The sequence below is a fragment of the Bicyclus anynana genome, chromosome 5 (genome assembly GCF_947172395.1).
Source record: "Bicyclus anynana chromosome 5, ilBicAnyn1.1, whole genome shotgun sequence".
NCBI lineage: Eukaryota > Metazoa > Arthropoda > Insecta > Lepidoptera > Nymphalidae > Bicyclus > Bicyclus anynana.
In genome coordinates, this window is record NC_069087.1 from 9,834,856 (window position 1) to 9,857,322 (window position 22,467).

Consider the following 22,467-nt stretch of genomic DNA (forward strand, 5'->3'; position numbering starts at 1 on the left):
CGCGGGGCGTCGACTAGTTTTATATAATCTGAAATTTAGTCAGCCTATTCCCCTATACCTTAGGTAGGTAATTAGGCCAATAAATTATAGAGTTTACTGTCATGGTTTAGGAAGGTAGGAGGTTTAAAGAGTACGGACCCTCAGCCGTCCAACTAAAAAGAGTAGGTATATAAATAAAAAGAAAAGTTTTTTAAGGGTCTCTAGCGAAGGGTTGCCACGAAGCTGACAAACTTTCAGCGTTCATACAATATGCGGTATGTCTGGTCATCGCAGGATCTCGTTCTACAAGCTATTTATTACCTACAAATAACTACCCGTAAGTACTTAATTTACAGATAGATGTACTCATGTGTAATACCCATTATACCAGACACAGCATCTTTTAAACATCAGTAATATAGGTAGATCCTATAATCCTTTCTATCTATTTATAATTAACTAGTAGACGCCGCGCGTTTTTACACGTGTGGTTCCCGATCCCGTAGGAATACGGGGATAAAATATAGCTTATAGCATTCCTCAATAAATGGGCTATCTAACACTAAAAGAATTTTTCAAATCGGACCAGTAGTTCCTGAGATTAGCACGTTCAATCTAACAAACCCTTCAGCTTTATAATATTAGTATAGATCTCTTTATATTAAAACAATAACAAATATCGATTGCGATGTTTAAAAATTCCCCTTGATCCTTCTAAAAGTGCCTAGAATATAGGTAGGTACTGTCATAGGACCTTTTGGGCTCTCAAGTCAGAGTTTTAAGCCGTTGAGATTTTAGTCCTTCCGCCCCGACTTGAGAACCCAAAAGTCCTATGACTAGAGTCCTACAGTACTAAAGTAGGTATAATAAAACATCGCTGTTATTTTATAAAAGTTAGTTTTAATCGTATAATTTAAAACTAGTTAACAATAAATTGCTATTGAGCAGTCATTCCAAAACAACAACAATAACAATTTCTAGGTACGTAATTATTTATACATTAAAATAATTATTAAAAATATTACTAAGAAAGTTTCGCAATACGGCTCTTTGTAATAATAGTTTTATTAGTTACCTTACGTTGAGTTATATAGTCTCTTTGATCAGTGAAATCTAAGTTGATTATGCAACAAACGCTTATTACGCTCATTTGGTTCAGGCTTTATTCGAAATCTGTAGAACTGCCACGCTCTATTAGTTTGATATTGACTAACAGTCTTGGTCAATTTACGCTCCCGCGACGGCTTCGTCGAATGAAGCTTCGTGTTCTGATCTCGATAGCATAAATTCAGGCAGTGAAACACCTAAAGCTGCGCTATAACGCGGCAGTGTTTCGGCCCAAAAAGCTCCCCTTGAGTCCGCACCTGCGAATTCTTCTGGAGGAGCTATATTTGAAACTCCAACGCGTGTGCCTGCATAATCAGATTGATCGGATCCTTCACTCCTTTTAACTTTTTGGGTAATTTTTACGTCTGGATTATTAGCAGCCACAGTGAGGGATGTCTGTGGCGTCTTTTTCCGCTTCAATTTTTTGTTATAATTTGAAGACGCTGCATATGCTGCCGATTTCTGTGCTGGAGGTGAGTTGGTAGTGACAGTCTGACTTTCAGCTTCCTCATTTCCGTCCAATGTTGCCGGTTTGGATGTGAATTCTTTGTGTTCCTGATACGCTAAATGGCTTTGTTTAGGCGCTGATTCTGATACAAACATACACTCTTCATTCTTCAGTCCATTTTTGTCGAGGCATTGGAAACAAGTCATTCCATTTTTTCTTACTTTATTACATGCTGACCTATCCTTCTTTTTAAACTCAGCTAGCACGTGTTCAACGTCTTTTTTTTGTTCATTGTCGGTATAAAATCCAGGTAATGCTTTTTTATAATCATATGGTTTCGGTGTAACTTCTTCGGAACTTTCTTCACTACTTGCAGCACGCAGTGCTTCACTTGACTTTGGTTGAGAGGAATGAGTATAATAGGACTTGTATTTATTATTGGGGCTGTCTTCGTTTTCAGCCTGTTTGTAGTTTTCACTACTTGCAGCACGCAGTGCTTCACTTGACTTCGGTTGAGAGGAGTGAGTATAATAGGACTTGTATTTATTATTGGGGTTGTCTTGGTTTTCAGCCTGTTTGTAGTCTTCACTACTTGCAGCCCGCAGTGCTTCACTTGACTTTGGTTGAGAGGAGTGAGTATAATAGGACTTGTATTTGTTATTGGGGTTGTCTTGGTTTTCAGCCTGCTTGTAACTACTGTAAGGTTTTTCATTTTCAGCTTTGTTCCTCGAGTCTTGTCGGTGTGTGTCGGTGTCTTCCTTTGAAGTCAGTTTTTCAGATTTTTTTGGTGTCTCAGATTTTTCTTCAGACTCTTCGGGGTCGTCGTTACTGTCATATTTCCTCTCTTTCGAATAAGCATATTTGTTGTTCTTAGGTTCAGCAACATAGGAACAGGATTCATAGTTTCCTCCAGTTTTGGGATCCTTGCAGGTCATACACGACATTCCGTCCTTGATAACTTCTTTGCAGTTACCTGGATTTTGCTTAATTTCGGCAGCTTGTTTCTCGGAAAGCTCCTTTATCCTTTCATATTCTTTATGATCATATCCCGAGTCGTAGCTGTACGGATATTCATATTCATCTTTTCCACCCTTCTTCTTTTTGTATGGACTGCTATAGGGGCTTTCATCGAACGCTTTGGGTCTAGATATGTATTCTGCTTTATAATGATAAGGATCATCTTCTTCGTCGTCTTTTTTCAAGTTTTCCCTGCTTCTTCCACCTGTATAACGCCGATAACGAGGCAGCCCTGCAATATAAGGATTTTGCTTGTATTTTTGTTCACCATCGAAGTTTTTAGTCAAATCTTCTTTCCGATACTCTAATGGATGCTTTACTTCAACGTTAATATAAGGTTGAATATAAACTGCATCTGTGGGTTTTTTGTTCAAAGCTGCTAACTTGGGTTTTTCTTCATCTTCTTCTGGCTTATAAATTGTATAATTAGGGTCATGTATAGTTCTTATGTCATATCTTACGGGGCTACGTTGCTGCGTATTAGGTGCAAAATTAATATTCGGCTGTGGCTGCTGTTGTGATACTAGCCTAGCTGGCCTGTCATACGGAAGCAAGCTTTGACCCTCGACAGGATTCAAGTTAATAGCATCAAATATGTTTTTTCTAGGAACTAATTGACTTGGTAAATCAATGGAACTACTGACAACCGTATCGAATTGTGGGTAATGATTTTTATCTATGCTATGTACCGCGGAAGCCTTTATATTTGAAGCCAACGACGCTATGCCTGTAAGCACATTAAGCAGTTATAGTCATTACTTACTGTGGAAAATACAAGCGTGCACTCACAACACATCTAAGTAGTGATAAACGATCACTTACCCGAATCTTGTTCGTCGAAATATGACTTGGATCTCAAAGATTTAACGAATGCATCATGTTCGTCTTCACTGGATAATGCACTCCCGCACACAATCCACAACATGAACTGGAAATTTAATTAGTATTTAATATAAAAATTTAATTTTATTTACTAAAAAAATCGTACAAAAAACATGATGTTTTTTCGTACCAGGCAACTTAATCTAAACATTTTGATAGGGGTGCGAACCCACAATGGTGTCGTTATGGGTTTATGACTCTTGCGCTGTCGAGTTGTATTTCTGCTTTGCGTTGAGATGAAAGTAACGTCACATTATGATAATGACAAGGTTTTATAGCCGTCAATATTGCGAAGGTGAAAGACCGTGCAACCCGCCGCGCGCGCCACTCAAGCGTGTCTCGCGGGCGACGTCCGCAGCGCTTACCCCATCCGCCCGCCGCTCCGCCACAGCCGGCGACCGCGCGGCATAAGGCCCTAAGGGCTATGCTCGGATGCGCCATCGATGCAAAAACATCGTCGCAGGCATTCGTCTACTCAGTGGTCACGGTTCAACGTTGTATAATATTTAACCTACTATTTAATTTACTATAAATAGTAGGCGCTATAAAATTAGTGTTTCAACTTAACTATAGGTAATTATTTCATTATTATTTATGTATAGGTAAGTATAATGTAAGATTGGCTATTGTAGGCGTCATGTCAGTAGGTAACATTATAAAATAGGTACCTAAAGAACCAAAAAGCGTGATGCAATGACGGCTAAATCAAGTCGGTAATAAAAAAACGTAATCGGTCGGTCCATTCAATATCCACTAAACTAAGACCGAAGAGTAGAAATTTCAAATTCAAATTATCAATAAAAAACTACAATATTGATCAGATGGCTATTATAAGATGGTTTCACTAATTAACTTGGTTTATTAACTGTAACATTAAACTTAACAAACTGCAGTCACGGATTATTTACATTTTTTGTAGACATTGAAATAAACAAGTTTTTGTGAAAACTATATAAAGTTAAACGGCAAACGACATCGAACTAGATGAGCAGACCGCAGACTCGCGGACCAAATTGACGTGAACCTAATCACGTCAAGCGTCATAAATGCAAACTATAGCTTATGTAAGTTAAGTTGAGTGGTGTGCGCGGTGGATTTACAAGACGAAGGTCCTGGATTCGATCCCCGGCTGGGCCCAGCCGGGGATCGAATTGAGATTTTCTTAATTGGTCCAGGTCTGGCTAGTGGGAGGCTTCGGCCGTGGCTAGTTAACACCCTACCGACAAAAACGTACCGCCAAGCGATTTAGCGTGCCGGTACGATATCGTGTAGAAACCGAAAGGCACACCCCTTTCGGTTTCTACACGATTTTCATACTCTTCCTAACAAGTTAGCCCGCTTCCATCTTACATTGCATTATCACTTAACATCAGGTGAGATTGTAGTCAAGGGCTAACTTGTTTAATAAATAAAAAAAATTTTTAAAAATAATTAATTGGCGGAAAAAATGTAAAAGTAAATGAGCTTTTACAGTTACCTACTACCAAATAAATCAGCTTGATGCATCATTTAATATTCTCAACATACGAAGGAACGGAGATTGCACCTACGAACATTAAATAAGATTATTTGAGCAAAACACGTTAACGCACTTTGTTGTTGTGTAGTTTATTAGTTGGTTTAACTAAAAAGCCCTCGTTCAAGGGACCGTACTACTGGAGATCGATAGGTTTCGGGTAGTCCGTTAGATTATAGCAGTCATGTTTAAACTTTTAAAGACATACCTACTATAATCCGCATTTATTGCTCAATTAGTATGGTATACAATGATAATTCTATAGTATAGATAGGTTACGTCCCTACAAAATCACCGCAAAAAGTGATCTGAATAATAGGCTACAAGGAAGTCGGTTAAAACTGAGCGCACACATGCACAATTTTGTCTTTAATTCCATTATATATTTATGTATTCAATCGATAAACTTGTTAGCATCCGAGCCAAGAGGCTGAAGGATGCTGCAGAGAACCCTGATGATGTTACTATTAAGCACAATCAGCTAAAGAAGTGAATAGACCAATAAACTAGTCTTGTATATACAGTTTTAGACTTTCTGAGCACACAACTCGACATTGTAGACGATATTTGGGTATTATTTGTTTAAATAACGTCTTTGTTGACCACAACTAATATTGAGATGTGGAAATTTCCTCTTTTGAGCGCCTCATTTTTCATGACCTAGTAACACATCTAACAGCATTAACATCATTGATGCTATATAGTTTGCATTTTTACAAGCCCAGCTAATCATGCTTTGAATTAAGACAGAACCATGGCAAATATTATGTAAATTGCCTATAACAAACCGAGAAATAAAAAAACAAATGAGTTTTCATTTAAATAATTTTATTATAAGCTTAGTTATACTTCAGAAATATAAATATTGTTACAATTAAAGTTTACTAAATAGGTATTTTTTAAAAACTATTTTCAAACTGACGGGAATACAAAAAAAATTCATATAATTATTGTATATAATATAGAATGAACCGAACAATTCACAATAAGTAGGCAAGTATTAGTGGCGTTCACATTGTACAATAAATAACAAAATTATTTTGCTATTTTCCAAAAATCTGACCAAACTGCAAAACGCATGCTTCGTACAAGCAGAACCGACAAAATATATTCAATGTAAAGACGTAACATTGATGATTTCTTAGCTTGTGTTTATTTTAGTCAGTAGCCGTCGACCCGCCTCACTTGAATCCTTTTCCAATACTGATAATAATGCTTTCTGCAACAAAATATTTTTTTCAAACAAAACTGCCTCAATATTATATACCTACTCAGAGGCACAAATAGAGGATAATTGTGCCTCTGAGTATATAATAATATTCTAGAAGCGTCCATCCAAAATATAAATACAATATAATATACAAATATGGCCTGCGGGTATAAACAACGTCCATTATTTGAAAACAACTAAGTATATCGTAATATATCTATATTTAATTTTATGAACCAATCATCACATTGAGGAAGATTAAAATTTAACAGAAGGGCGATAAAAGAGTCATCATCATCAGTGACAACCAGTATTCGGCTCACTGCTGAGCAAGAGTATTCTCTCAAAATGAGAGGGTTTAGGCTAATAGTTCACCGCGCTGGTCCACTGCGGATTGGTAGCCTTCACACACGTTGAGAATAAAAAAAAATGTCAGGTATGCAAGTTTCTTCATGATGTTTTTCAATGTAAACGTGATATTTAAATATTTTAAATGCACGTAAATGAAAAGTTGGCATGCCCTAGATCGGATTCGAACCTACGTCCTCCGAATCCAAGGCAGAGGTCATATCCACTGGGCTATCAAGGAGTAAGAACACAAATGCCATGTATATCTTAACAATTAGAAAACTTTATACTAACAGATACTCACTGCGAACTTATTGTTAGAGTCTTGTATTTTCTGTGCCAATGCCCATAGATTAGTCGCTAGAGATGTCATAGAGCTGTCTTTAAGCTTGCCTCGCCTCACTATACGCCAAAACAATTCCAACGCCAAATTGTATTGCTTTTTTGTTTCTTTGGCGTCTCCGAGGCTTTTTAGAACTACTAACAGCTCTTGGCAAATGTTTGTGGCGTGGCTTTCAATTGTTTCAATGAACTCTTCTTCAGAGCCATATAACTCGTCATTTGATAGAACTAGATCAACATGAAAAGAATTCAATTAATTATAGTGTTAGCCGATAAAACCTCGTAGGTCGCATGTTTAACTATAAAGTAAGACACGCGAAGAATTAAATTTTTTATTCTCTACAAGTTAGCCCTTGACTACAATCTCACCTGATGGTAAGTGATGATACAATCTAAGATGGAAGCAGGCTAACTTTTTAGGAGGATGAAAATCTACCGCTACCGAAACTAGCCACGGCCGAAGCCTCCCAACAGCCAGACCTAGACTAATTATTAAGAAAATCTCAATCGGCCCAGCCGGGGATCGAACCCAGGACCTACGTTTTGTAAATAGACCGCGCATACCACTGCGACATGGAGGCCGTCAAAAACGTAACGGACGGACACGGTCATTAATTCATTATTACTTATTTCATAGGGTGGGCCAGGCCGCCAACATCAACTATTAGTAAGTACAATAGAATTCCATATCGGTAGCCCGAATCCTAGGTGGGCACAGGTCCATGCTAGGGTGGGCACGGCCCACCCGGCCCCCCTATTTACGCCTATGGATAGATCGTGCTCCTAATCCGTCTCTAATTGAAAAACAAAATCTTACTTCAAAACTTTAGAAAATTAATTGCCTAAGGCTGACTGAAGTTGATGTAAGATAGCGCTGACAGTAATAGACCGCATACTTAGTGCAATCACAATAGTAGCCTTAGTAGGTAGATCGAATTTTAGTCGATCAAAATAAAAAGAGTTAGTAAAATGTAATAGGTATAGGTAACATTATTTAATGAATAAAGTTTTGCAATGATTTATTTACATTTTCATTTCAGTTTGAATAGATCGCACGCTGATCGATTGGAATAGGTACTTCCAACTCGAGTTCATTTAATGAGTTATTGCAACATGCAACGAACAAAAAAGTCGCGATACCGTAAACTACGTAAGTAATTAGAAAACTTTGTAGACAACATTTAGTTGTATAAATTGCTGCATATTAAATTTAAATAGACCAGTAGGATTATGTCCCCGAAAGTGACACTTCCTTCATAAACAATACACAAGGAATACACAACGTATTGAATAGTATTGAGAAACTAGACGAAAATAATTTAGAGATACCTTGGCTCTTATATTTTATTCTATAACTTAACAACAAAATCTCAACTTTTCTGATGTGATTTTACAAATAAGTACCAAACAAATAAAAAAGTATTAGTCATAATTCAATCGAGTCATAAAATTAAACAATCAAAATATCAGCCAATTTTTAATAGCCTGGAAGGTCTCTCTCTCTCGCTCCTTATTAGAAGAGGTGATTTAGAACTTACGAGTATACCCAGCATGCTCCTACAAAGCAGGTGAGCGGGCTTACTTGACTTTGTAACGATCATTCTACTATACAACACCGGGTTGCGCCTAAGAGTTTCTTAGAAAAAAAAAAAAGAAAGAAAAATCCAATAATCTATAATCCAGACTGGAACCTAGATTCTCAAATGTAGGTTTATCCTCTAGTCTAGACTAACGAAAATTGTAAAACGGAAGCAAATGTGTATATTATGTAATACGTACCACCATCTATGTGATAGGCATATGATTCCTGTGTCATTTCACAAAGAAGATCTAAACTTCGAAGAAGTAAAGTGTAGTAAAGTGGATCAGTTTTTTTCCAATGTATTCTCTCCATAGTCTTTATAAATCCGCTCAGTATATAAGCCTTACTATTGCTGTCCATGTTGTCCTAAACAAAAATAAATAAGCAGATAGTTATATAGGCACAATATTAAATAGAATAGAATATTAAAAACTAGATTGTTCCACCTGTAGCTATCTTTATTTTTTATGTTAGATAGGGTTGCGCTTTCAAGTGAGGCCTCAATTGGAACGCACTTGTTTAGAAGATGCCTTTTTACTCTTTCCTTGAATATTATGTTCAAATTATAGGAGATGGGAAAGAAACAGTATAGTCAAAGTCACAGAGCCGCCGTACTCTTCATTAACATTACAACACAGTATTCCGTGAGTGACACGTTATTTTAATATTTTACTTATTAAATAGCCAAGGCAAATAAAATTGTTAACTTACCGGCAATATTAGGAGAGTGGACAGGAAATTACTGAGCAGTCCGACCACTCTATCGTGAGTAGGTTTGTTTTGACCGTCCTCTTGAACGAATTGCGGAATTTCCGGTATTAGACTCACTAGAGTTTTTAAATTTGCTTCAGCTGCAAAAATTTAAATTCTTATGTTATAATCTCAGTATACTGCTCGTTCGCTTTGGAAGTTAAAGTTACCATTAAGTTAAATCGCAGTTTCGGTCTCAAAAATATGGCTGTCGGTGAAATTATAGACACACGACTTGTCACCTCAGGAAGCTACGCAAAATTTTCCTTTGTGGCTAACTATAGGTTTTATAAGCCGACGATGGAGCGAGCTTATAGTCCGAGTATCTTGATTCCAATCAGAAATGAGGAGATCCGCAGAAGAACCAAAGTCAGCAACGTATAGCTCAACGAGTTACGAAACTGAAGTGGCAATGGGCGAAGCACATACTTCAAAGAGTCGATGAACGTTGGGATCCCAAGGTGCTAGAATGGTGAACCCCGCACCAGAAAGGGCAGTGTTGGTCGACTAACTCCGACTACGTGGACCGAAGAAATCAAGCCCAGCTCAAATTAACTCAATATCGTGGTGCGTTTTGATTATGAAGTTCATACAGGAGCCGTATGTTCATCCAGCAGTGGCCGATGATGGTGATCAGTAGTGGTCGCTTACCCTGGCCAATGCAGCCGGTGAGCAGCGCCGCCTGTCCGCCCAGCAGGTAGAGCTGCGCGCGCGCCAGCGGGCACTGCAGCGACGGCACCGTCACGAACACGTACGCGGCGCACGCGCGCTGCAGCCAGCGCCCGCGCGACTCGTCCGCGCGCACCGCTAGTGCGTTCACCGCCTAACAACACATTCAGTTTACCGTCTGTCTGTCTGTCTAAGTCTGGACTTTTAAGTCATTTTTATGATATAGTGCGTGAGTAAATTAAACGTCACACTTCTTGACTATGTATTATTATCGAACTAATTTCTTGTTCCCGTTTGCCACTATCGTCTATCTGGTCGTGTTTTATAGCTATAATTATTTATTGTTTACAAGCGGACACGTTTTTAGTTACCTCCCCACAAGAAATCTTTCTCATTATACTCTACAAGTCATAATTTAAAGTATGCGTTCCAGTTTGTGGCAGGGCGAGCTATTCATAATTCTTTTATTTTTTTCTCTCTTTTCAGGATTGCACATCCACTGATGTAGCGTCCCTCCAGGACTGAGTATATATTACTATACTATGTTGGTCAGTCGTGTCTTTTTCAGGCGGAATTTGCAGTCGCTCACGTCTTAATCTGACAGCCAGGCTGTTTTTATGGCGCTCAAACCTCTATTTGTGGGCCTCTGAACCTCTGGCTCTAGTGACTGTATTTCCGCCTTAACATGAAGTAAATAATTGTAATAACTCTGCTTATTGAGCGGCCCTTTACATACGGGCCATTGAAAAATCGCTTCGGATCGTTATTTTTAAAAATAAGTAAGATCTGTACTCACGTGTACCAGTGCTATAAGTACAGAGTCAAGTTTGATGAAGGCAGATCTGCACTCGACGTAAAAGTTCAACTGTTGCTCTAAATCATCATAGTAGGAAACTGCATGTATGAATTTGTTAATCAGCTCAGCGCACACTTTGTTCTCATCCTCAACTGTCACTGCGCTATAGAAAGATACCTATATGATAACCTCCATAAAACATTTATTTGATTGATACTAAAGTTAAACTCGGTGTGCAATGTTTATAAACAAATAAATTAAAAATGAGGGTGGAAAACGTATGTCATTTCGTACATAAGTTATTTTAAATTATATATTGTTTTTTTGCTTTATTGAACAGTGCGTGTTGCCAGTGATGACCTATGGTTCCGACTTGGTCGCTAACTATGGGCCTCTAAAGAAGGCTCAGAGTCACACAGCGGGCGATGGAACGAGCTATGTAAGGAGTATCTCTGCGTGATCGAATCAGTAATGAGGAGATCCGCAGAAGAACCAAAGTCACCGACATAGCTGAACGAATTGCGAAGCTGAAGTGGCAATGGGCGGCGCACATAGTTTGAAGAGCCGATGGCCGTTGGGGTCCCAAGGTGATGGAATGGCGACCCCGCACTAGTAAGCGCAGTGTTGGTCGAGCCCCCACTAGGTGGACTGACGTCATCAAGCGAGTCGCAGGGATTCGCTGGATGCAGGTGGCTCAGTATCGTGATGTTTGGAAGTCCCTACAAAAGGCCTATGTCCTGCAGACGTCCATCGGCTGATGATGATGATGATGATTTTTTTTATAAAATATTATTTAAAAGATATTAACGATATCAAAGCTTATTAATATCTAAATTTATTTTCGTTAATTTAGGAGCAAGTTATATGAAATCACCATTTTTTAGTTGTCACAGAAAAGTCGGAACAAAAAATAATTCGAAATTAAATCTCCCATCACAAACAGTTTAGTGTATAACACACATGTTTTGAATGCGTATTGACTTCTGTAGGAACAACTCTTTTAAATAATTACTCTAGATCCACCAATTTGTTTGTTTTTACAGACGGAAATTTAATTTGTTTATAAAAATAGCAATTTATATGTACCGCAGAGTTTCCATTCATAACCTTGATCATAATAAAATTTATCAGCCCTAATATAACGTTGTACAATGACATTGAATATCTATAAGGCGTGAAATGAGGACTTTGACCTACATAGTGTGACAATTTGAATGCCATCTTATACATGTTCAAGAGACATTATTTAGTATTTATTCATTACTAGCTGTATCACGCGGTTTTATTCGCTTAGTTCTCATTCCCGTTGTATATCAGGACAAACAATTTACCATATAGGTATGCTATTCTAAACAAATTTTATCCAAAACCTTTCAGCCATTTTGTAGGCCTAAGTAGCACACCACGACATATCTCGTTTAGACAAAGAGACATCATCAGCATCAACACATATTTGGCTCACTGCTGAGCTTGAGTCTCCTCTTAGAATGAGAGGGGTTTGGCTAATAGTCAAAAACGCTCGCCCAATGCGGATAGGCAGACTTCACACACACAGAAAATTCTCTAGTATGCAGGTTCCCTCATGATGTTCAGCGTTTGAGACATGTGATATTTAATTTCTTAAAATGTACACAAGTGGAAAGTTGGAGGTGCATGCCCCGGACCGGATTCGAACCCACACCCTCCGTCATATCCACAGGACTATCACGGCTCTAGAAACACAAAGAGACATACTGTCCACTAATAGATGTCAACGAAAACATCGCTCTTTTGTTCTATCGCAACGAAAGAGAGTGATATTTTCGATTCCTTCACTATTGGTCGAGAGTATGCCTTCTTAATGTGGTCGTGGGTTTGAGTCGATTTAGAAATTCATCATTTCTAGATGTTACACATCTGGTAAAAGGCCGTGGCCAATTTATTAATAACACTACCGGCAAACTTTTAGCGCTCCAGTCACATCATGAAATACAAATCATTCAGAAGTGGGTAATATTACAATTTGGGTAATTAGTAAAATAAATCATATTCGTTCCATGTTATAGTTGTAGTCTATAGCATTGAAAGAATAAGATTTATTTTGAAAGTGTAACTTTCTCATAAAATGATTGTTACTCACTTAATAGAGTCGTGTAGTATACAACACAGCCTCATCAGACTTGAAATTATAATGTGGTCCTCTATTTCAACTGCGTTGTATCTTTCGAAAAATATAGTCAAAACTGTTTTAGCCATTGCAGTACGAGCATTAGATGTCTGCGCTAATTCCACCAGAGGCATAAAAGCATCCTGAATAAAAATATATATTAACAAATCAACTTTCGTCTGAGTAAGTATACTAAAACTAAGATGAGATATTTGTATATCAAATTTTTTAAATAATACAAGAATACCGCATAAGTCAGTCCTCACCTGTTACCAAGAAACGAATTAAAAATGAGATAAAGATTCATCGCTAGTCATTTCACACCTAATAATAATTACAATTAACTTGTTCATAAGTTAATTAAAGAAAATTCAAATAATAAGCTTAGAACAATTTTATATACGCAGCTAATATATATTGAATAACATGTTATAGAAAAACAATACGTACGTAATTTAAAATAATAAGTTATAAAATGACATGCCTTCTGCCTTCATTTCTAATTTGTTTGTTGGTAAACAGTGCACATCGAGTATGGCTTTAGTATAGTATATGTGGGAGAAACTTATTACACAGAGGGGGTTGACTGAGTAGCGGGCGGGAGGAGCTGTTTCATTCAACCATTAACATGCTTTTCGCTCGCTCTGTCGTCATTACCAATTTATAGGCAGTTATGCGGTTTGCCCAATATTTATTCTTATTTTGAAGTTTTTTGACACAAAAATTAGTAAAGAAAGTACGGATTAAGTAATTACCACCGCCCATAGTCATTTGCAGTACCTACATGAGTAGGAAACTCCATAAGCAGGAAATTAGATTTAAAATTGACTGTGGACTGTGGAAGGAAAATCTGGTTAATCAGCTGCAGGGCTAGCACGGGCAAGGGAGAAATTTATCCACGGGGAGAGGATAAAACGTTTATCCCCCACACTCGTTTTATCCACTCACCGCGCATGGGCACGCCGGTGGATATAATATCCCCGGTGGATAAACGGAGGGAAAGACTTGTCAACCCATTTGTATATATCTTATAAATTGGCATTAGGTATATTAATAGTCCGAAATAAACGTAAATTTGATAATATTTGGTTATTTTGTGCATATTATTTATCTGTTTTCTGTTGGCATTGTTTTGTTTGGTGATTGTTTTTTGCGGTGGTTTGTAGTAGGTATCTATAGTATCTATCATACTAGCGGACCCGGTCAAGCTTCGTTGTGACATAAGTGCACTTATTCTCTACCCCTACCCTACCCCTGCCCTACCCCTACCCTACCCCTACCCTACCCCTGCCCTACCCCTACCCTACCCCTGCCCTACCCCTGCCCTACCCTACCCCTACCCTACCCCTACCCTACCCCACCCCTACCCCACCCCTACCCTACCTCTACCCCAACCCCTACCCTACCCCACCCCTACCCCACCTCTACCCCACCCCTACCCCACCCCTACCCTACCTCTACCCTACCCCACCCCTACCCACCCCTACCCCACCCTACCACTACCCCACCCCTACCCCACCCCTACCCTACCTCTACCCTACCCCTACCCTACCCTACCACTACCCCACCCCTACCCCACCCCTACCCCACCCCTACCCCACCCCTACCCCAAAGATCTCCACGCGTAATGTCAATCGGGGATTAATTTGTCTTTCCCTTGTGGCCATGCTATGACGGGTGGATTTATATCCTTAGTCAGTGGATATGGGTGGATAAAAATTTTATCCCTTGCCCATGCTAGCCCGGCTGGTTGTTAAATAAGTTATAACAGCCAATAAACAGATATTATAAGGACGTTATAAATCTCAGTCTTGCATGTGAGAAAAGAAAATATTTAACGTAAGTTTATTTGCTACTTACCATAAGAAAAAGCTCTTCGACATCAGGTATGGACTTCAACATTCTTTTTATAACAGACTGTATCTGCGAACAATAGTCCTCCGCCGGCTTACCGCATTTAATCATATATCGTATCGTGCCGCGTAGAATCATGTTGATGTGCTGAGACTGAAATTACAAGAAATTCTCAGCCCGGCGTCAAAAAGTTGTTGGAGTTATACAGTAGGCTACTGAATTTTTGCAGCGCCTACTGAACTCTGAAATTCGATAGGTATCCTAGTTCGCAATCAATACAATAACCTCAAATTGTGTCAATAAAATTGCAAGTTTTAATATTTTAATAAGACTGTACATGATGTACTTACAGGACTAAAATATTAAAATTATCGTTACATTTTCATTATTTCTGTAAAGGGAAAGTTTTTTGGGTCAAATTTGTCGCCCCGTAAAATCTGCTGCCCTAGGCTCCAGCCTACTTAGCCTACTGGTAAATCTATCACTGGGCGGTGCTGGTAATTATCGTTAACATCTGATAGTGAGCGTTACGAAATCGAACAATATAACCCTAAGCACCACCACCAGCCCCTATTGGAGTCTGCAGTCTATAAACTCCAAATTCCTTTTCCTATAAGGAGTGGCCTGAACCTGAGTCAAAATGATCTGACAATGATAAACAATAATAAGGTAATCGGCGTGGCAACAAAAACACTCTTAAACGACATTTCTAGCTCTTTATTAATATTTCCATACCTACTTTTGGATTTAATAAACTCTTTTAAAATTCACGTTATATCATTATATTCCTAATTAAACACAACATACCGATAACTGATTGCAGGCAAATTGTAACCAGGGCTCCAACACTTGTAGGAAGTTTTCTGTTGATTTCATATTGGTCGCAATTTTCCACCAGCATTGGCTTAAAGCTTCCGAAGGCAACTGGCAATAGTTCTCTGCATGGCAAAGATGCTCGCCGACAGATGACAATATTTGGCTCAGTAGCACTACAATTAATTTTTGATAAAGTTACTTATTTAAGTTACCGCGGCCCTTTCAGATTATTGAGGCTTGGACGCAATTAAAAAAAAACTTGAACTAACAAGTAAATAACACGTCATAGACAAATCCTAGTAAACATTATTGATGTGGTACTCACCCATATGATCACTCTGATTGCGTATAATATCCATAATAGCTGTAGATTGTTTTATAATGCTTGTAGAATCAAAACCTGATACACAACAGCAAAGCAACAATTCACTGAAAAGAAAAACACATTCATTTTTTCAACGAAGTTATACTTGGACAATTGAGAATTTGGAACCTTGAAACCTGGTACCTACCGAAGCAACTATGGTCCAAACCAATGATATTTTATACTAGAGATAGGGCACTCATTAATGTGCATAATAATAATAATAATAAATCTTTATTCATCAAAACTTCATATCACAAATTAAATTGAAGCCCTGCCTCCTGTACTAGTTAAGCATAAATTGTCTTAATTTCATTTAGTTGCTTATTAAACAACGAAATTTATTTAAACACATAATATCTAAATAATGTCTACAATGTCAAGTTGTGTGTTAAGGAAATGTAAAAATTTGTTTACTTACATTATATACATAAATATATAACGTAAGTAAACACAAAATTGTGCATGTGTGCGCTAGGTGAAGTCGGTAAATTCGGATCACTTTTTGCGGTGGTTTTGTATACAGTACAAAATAATCATTGGTTCAAACTTAATCATTGCCTACCATACCTAGTTATAGAAGTACAAACAGCTGACAAACATTCAGCGTCCCTAAAATGAGATGTCTGGCTACGCAAGCTCTCGGTCTAACATAATTGTAAAATACTAAAAATCTAATTGTCAATATATCAAAATAAAGTCTATTTGAATCGCAAAACGTATTTTTCTTTAGAGGTTATGGGCCTAATACGCTTCCACTGCACCACTCTGCTATTGTCTGCTACCACTGATATTTCTTGAAACCACTAATAAGTACCTACTTCTACTTATTTAAAAAAAATAAATTTACTTACCTGTTTTCTGTGGTATCACACTTCTCTAGCATTTCTTCTAAAAGGGTGTCTTTACATTTTGTATAATTCAATGTACCATAGAGAAGCCAATCCACGGCAGGAATGTAGAGACTGAGATATTGGTCAGCTGTCAATAGCTGTGTTCCGAATTTTTTAGCCATATTTGGGCAAATTATCTGCAGAGTTTCATATTATTATAGAACGCATTGAACCATTAATCAGACTATAACGGGCAGGTTATCAGGTTACTACGCTATTCTAATGCGAAATGGGATTAACGTGACAATGTTTAAAAAGTATTAATTTAATACTACACGCAAGCAAACCCGCGAACGATGTCTAGTATTAGTACTAATATTAATAAATAACTTATTCTACAAAAATGTATATAAAGTAATACATACTTGTTGATATTCTTCAAGGAATTCTTTCAAATTATCATTGAAATAGCATTCACTCTCTTTTCCAAATAGACTTGATGCCACATTGCATAAATACACCCTAACATATATGGCTACAAGGGGGTTTCCGATACCTCTTATCATTTTTGTCAGTCTTTCAATTGCAGGTTTTATTTCACTCTTTGAAATAAATGTGTAACACTTGAGTAAGGACATTTCCATGTACAGTCGAGGCAGCAGCTCTCGGATTGATGCCATTTTGAACATCCAGTTTTGACATGTTTCTCTAGCTGACTCGGGGACATTATATGAATCTATGTCTTGAAATTTTATATCCACATTTCTGAAACATAATTACGGTGATCCAAAAACTATATCCAGCAGTGGACCAGTCCATCGCCTGATGATGATGAACTTAAACCACTTTGTGCTTCCAGTAAATTGGTTCAATTTTTCAAGGTAACAAACACTCCAACAACAAAAATTTATATATGTATGAAAGGAAAAAAGTTAAATAAAGATAAAATTATTATAATGAAAAAATTAAAAAAAAACTAAGGTAATTTTCGTGAAAAATTATTTTACTCTTATATTTTGAATTTTAATTCTTGTTGGCAAAATACATAACTAAATATAATTCCAATTCTATCTTGAACTGATTGAATTCTAAGCTACCGGAATGAAAATTTTTTTAATCTTAAATGAACTACTAGCGGACGCCCGCGACTTCGTCCGCGTGAAATTCAGTTTTTCACAAATCACACGAGTACCATAAGTTTTCCGGGATAGAAAGTAGCTTATGGGTTAATACAGAGTAAAATCTATTTCCATTCAAAAAAAATTCAGCCAAATCGCTTCAGCAGTACCGTAGTAGTTGAAGATTAACAAACATCCATAAAAACATTCGCGTTTATAATAATAACAAGTCTCTAAGTTAAATATAAATATTTTAAATATGTCTCTAAATAGGCGAGCTTCAGTCACGAGTGGGTACCACAATAGCCCAAGAAGAGGCTCGAAATTGACTCAACTTCTCAGATTTAAGTCTGGCCTAGGCTTAATTAAGTTACTCAGACTTGTATTGCTTGTATTATTGATACTTATGGTACTCACCCAAAGCTCTTCTTTTTGAGACGATCATAGACTAAAGCACCGAAATTGCCAAGCACATCACTTATAAGAACAAATTTACTAGGATAAAACTGCATTACATTTATGTCAGATAGCAGTTTAGAGCATTGTATTGCAATTTTGAAAGCTTTGACTCGTTGTTCTGTATCCCAAGCCTGTAAAGTATATAAAATTATAAAATAATGTAAAACATTAAAAATGTCAAATTATGCTAAGTTGTATTATTATACTGTGCTTTTTAAAATAGTTTAAAACTCCAATATTGATAAGGTCACTTGCTCAATTTAATTTAGTTAGATAAGATTCAAGAGAAAACCTCTAATTGTATTAATATTGGAATATTTGAGTAGAGAATGCATGGAAACAGTACCTTTTTGATTTCGTCATCAAGCATATGAATTTTTGTGACAAATTCCTGCTGACTCAAGCCCATTGTCTTTCTGACAGACGACTCATCAAAATCATCCAACTGTTCCAATCTGTTTTTAACTTTCTCATTTAGGTTTGATACCTGTCTTAAAAGAGCTGAAAAGGAACTAACTTAAAAAAACAAAAAAGAAAAACAAAAATGCCATTAGTAAATTAATGTGTAAAAAATATAGTATACAAGAGATTCTAGACCACAAGAGATTTCCTTTCCACATGTCCTATGCCAATCTAAGCCAATAAATCAATAATTCTAATCCTGCTCGTGAATTTGATACACAAACATACATGTAAATAGATCAGTAACGAGATGTTGTTGGCACAAGTTAGACGTATGTCGTGCGACATAACGTGACGAGAGGGAGATATTTTGTCGACCAATATATCTCTAAATATTCTTTTTTAAAGATGTAGTTTACAAGAAGCCGTAATTTCGCACTCACAAATATAGTTATTGTATTTTGAATGCACATGAAAATCTGTTAGGAATAATCTAAATATTTTCAAAATTTTAGTTGAAGGGCAGACAATAATCGATATTGAATCAAATTTTTTTTTTTAATATTTTTTCTGTCCATGTTTTTTTTGACCAGGCTAAAACTACTGAATGAATTCAAATTAAACTAGGCACGATTTGTGACCAAAATGCAAAGACCATAAGGACACTTTTTGTTGGGAAAATACAATCAGAAGGGGGTGAAATAGGGGTTGAAAGTTTGTATAGAAAATCGTTCAATAGTTTGTCTCATTTTCCCAGTCCACAAGTAAATTGGTCTCCTTGTAGATAATGTATGTCTATTTACTTATATGTCTATGACATGATTTATCTAATAGTGTATGACAAAACCAATAACAATGTTGTTGAGACACCCATCAAACGATTACAGCAAAAATGTTTCAATCAAATTTGGACAAAAAAATCACATTAGGTACATACTTTTTTCGCCTCCTGGTAAAAAGCTACTAACTATGGTTAATTTTTCTCCTGTTGTATACTTGTTTAATATTGCAGTGCGTTTTGCATTCCAAACTTTAGGATAATTGATTGTGTTTTCAATCTTCTCATCTGGACCTAAATCCTGAAATAATGCAAAATTATTTCTAATGTATAATTTCTAATGTATGCATATTAAAAATTTTCATTTATTTATATTTACATTTATTTTACAGGGTGCTCAGGAGTATTTCCCACAACTTCAAGGTGTTGATGTTGAGTCCACTTTTATTGTTTAAAAAAACGAGGTGGGTTAGGTTTTTTTAATTAAAGGAGACATTTTATGTTTTCAGAGTGATGAATATCTTAGCAATCCATGTATTCACCATATGGGTGCTGGGTCCATCAAGTGGCTAAGAGAGAAACTCCAAACAAAGACTGAGACTTGTGAACAAAGTAATTCAAATAATTCTGGCTATCCATGTAAAACCACACCTTTAGGTAAAATTATAATAAATATTTTTTTTATTCAATGACAAGTTAGTACGTAAGTACGTACAGGATGTCTTCATGACTAAGTACTAGACTACATTTTTGACGAGAGCAATGTCTTCTGTATTGCAGTGATTTTCTTGAATACTTAAGGACAGGCATGATATGAGCCCTTGCACTTTCTGATACTTACATTTACACTTAGCTATTTCTTGATATTTATTAATGGATAACTTTCGCTAGGTATGTCATTATTATAGGGATGCACATAAGGGTCACATTTTAATATTTACTCCATAAATATTTATTTTAGAACACATTTTCCTTGGACATATTTATGTTTTCTTTAAAGAATATAACCCTAGCGTTTTGGGAAATACTCCTGAGCACCCTTGTATAATATAGATTTTTACTTACATTTTCTACATTCAGTTGTTCAAATCTCAGTAATGGATCCAATTCCTCAAATGGAGAACTCCATTTCTGAAGGCTTTCTAAAAAGCTTTTGTTAGCACTGAGTTTCTGAAATAAAATTTTGTTTGGTTAAATTCAAAATTTAATAAAAACATTATATTTTATAATGTTTTTATTACATTATGTATTAAACATTCTCTATCTAAATATTATAAATTGTTGAACATAACATATGAATTAAATTGTGTGGTGAAAACAAATCGTCGTCGTTCGTTATCAACCCATATACAGCTCACTGCTGAGCTCGAGTCTCCTCTCAGAATATGTATATATGACTTCTGCCTCCGATTACGGAGGGTGTGGGTACGAATCCAGTCCGGGGCATGCATCTCCAACTTTTCAGTTGTGTGCATTTTATGAAATTAAATATCACGTGTCTCAAACGGTGAAGGAAAACATTGTGAGGAAACCTGCACATTAGAGAATTTCTTAATTCTCTGCGTGTGTGAAGTCTGCCAATCCGCATTGGGCCAGCGTGGTGGACTATTGGCCTAACCCCTCTCTTTCTGAAAACAAATACACAAATTTATTTACACAATCATCATCACTATCAACCCATAGTTGAGATAGTGTCACCTCTCAGTATGAGAGGGGTTAGGCCAAAAATCCACCACCCAATGCAGATTGGCAGACTTCACACACACAGTAAATCAAGAAAATTCTCTGGTATGCAGGTTTCCAGACAATGTTTTTCCTTTACTGTTTGAAACATGTAATATTTAATTTCTTAAAATTTACACAACTGAAAAGTTGGAGGTGCATGCATGCATGTATTTACACAATACTACATACAAATAAGCTTTCTGAAGTAAAACTTCTTTAAGCATAATTGACATGGGGTGTAAGCTGGTGAATGTGTTACAAAAAGTATAAAAGGGAGAGGCAAACAGACATTGAGAGGGAGAGCTAAAAAGGTTTCCTTCAGTCAGTTGGACCAAATTCCAAAGCACACTCAGTCACTCTGTGCTGTTTGCCCCCGCTAATCTTTGTAATAGCTGGACCAATTTTAAAGGAACTTTTACTGGTAGATAGAGAAGGTTATTGGAGACATATAGTCTACTTTGTAAATTCACAAGTACACATTCAAAAGTAGTGCCCACAGGATTTGGAAAAATATAATCTCATGCGGACAAAGCCACAGGCATCCGCTAGTTATAAATATGAGCACTTCGGACCCTAGATGAAATTACATACCACATTATAAACTTCAATTTTCAGTGGATGATTGCTGATTTCCAAACTGGGATAGTCATGCTTGCGTTTTTGTTTTGTTTCGGATGTCCTGTAGAAAACTTATTTTAAAAAGTATTTTGTAAAGTACGTTTAAAATTAACACGTTAAGTCTTTGAGCTAAATCGTAACAGACAAACAGACACACGAACATGGCAAAACGGGTTCCTTGTGGATTACAGAACCATAAAAAAGTACATTAATGATGATGTAAATAAACTATTTTATTTACATACCATTTATAATATACAGGCATTGTTAATAGTTCGTTTAACTGTTCTTTTTCCTATATGAATTATCATCAATGATAATGCTAAATTAGAATCTCACTGAAATCTCTGTTTAGATTTTTCATCATTAATCATTTTTACTATTTAAATTTTTATTTTACTTGTTTTTTTTTTATTCTTTCCCGGATTTACACGACTTTACTTTTCACTTTCAGTGACTTGACATTGACATTGACATTTGACAATGACAATTAATGTTTGACCACCATCTTCATTTGTGGTCTGTGACCACCATCTCTAATTTTTAGTACCCAACGGCAGAGATGGTGCTGCCTGTATATCTTGTACAAGTCTGTCAAAAAAGTCATGGAGTGGTACATGTACCGACTCGTAAATGCTTGCTTGGTAACACTACGACTTAACAACATGAGTCAGGAGTTTCTAGTCTATAGTAATCTGTGGTAAGAAG

At 36.7% G+C, this 22,467-nt stretch overlaps 2 protein-coding genes across 4 annotated transcripts; both read right to left on the minus strand.

Annotated features, from left to right (window-relative positions):
• Positions 1-649: 649 nt before the first annotated feature.
• Positions 650-3,619, minus strand: LOC112053319 (uncharacterized). The gene is made up of 3 exons (XM_052881440.1): positions 3,564-3,619; positions 3,374-3,479; positions 650-3,278 (listed from the first exon to the last, which is right to left on the minus strand). Exons 1-3 carry the CDS (start codon positions 3,582-3,584, stop codon positions 1,207-1,209), a joined length of 2,199 nt encoding a protein of 732 aa, XP_052737400.1. The 5' UTR covers positions 3,585-3,619; the 3' UTR covers positions 650-1,206.
• Positions 3,620-5,756: 2,137 nt separating this feature from the next.
• LOC112052647 (VPS35 endosomal protein-sorting factor-like) lies at positions 5,757-22,231 on the minus strand. Of its 3 annotated transcripts, none has more exons than XM_052881439.1 (18): positions 22,005-22,231; positions 21,733-21,820; positions 20,482-20,586; positions 19,576-19,717; positions 18,583-18,752; positions 18,195-18,367; positions 17,085-17,424; positions 16,681-16,856; positions 15,788-15,891; positions 15,454-15,635; positions 14,653-14,799; positions 12,766-12,935; positions 10,647-10,809; positions 9,833-10,004; positions 9,143-9,282; positions 8,629-8,797; positions 6,802-7,077; positions 5,757-6,168 (listed from the first exon to the last, which is right to left on the minus strand). In XM_052881439.1, coding segments are annotated over exons 1-18 (2,739 nt in total). In that variant the 5' UTR covers positions 22,025-22,231; the 3' UTR covers positions 5,757-6,166. The 3 variants fall into 3 exon arrangements, with proteins under 3 accessions (XP_052737399.1, XP_023947599.2, XP_023947590.2); XM_024091831.2 differs by having other exon boundaries at positions 6,812-7,077; positions 18,583-18,737; positions 22,005-22,229; XM_024091822.2 differs by having other exon boundaries at positions 6,812-7,077; positions 22,005-22,229.
• Positions 22,232-22,467: the final 236 nt, after the last annotated feature.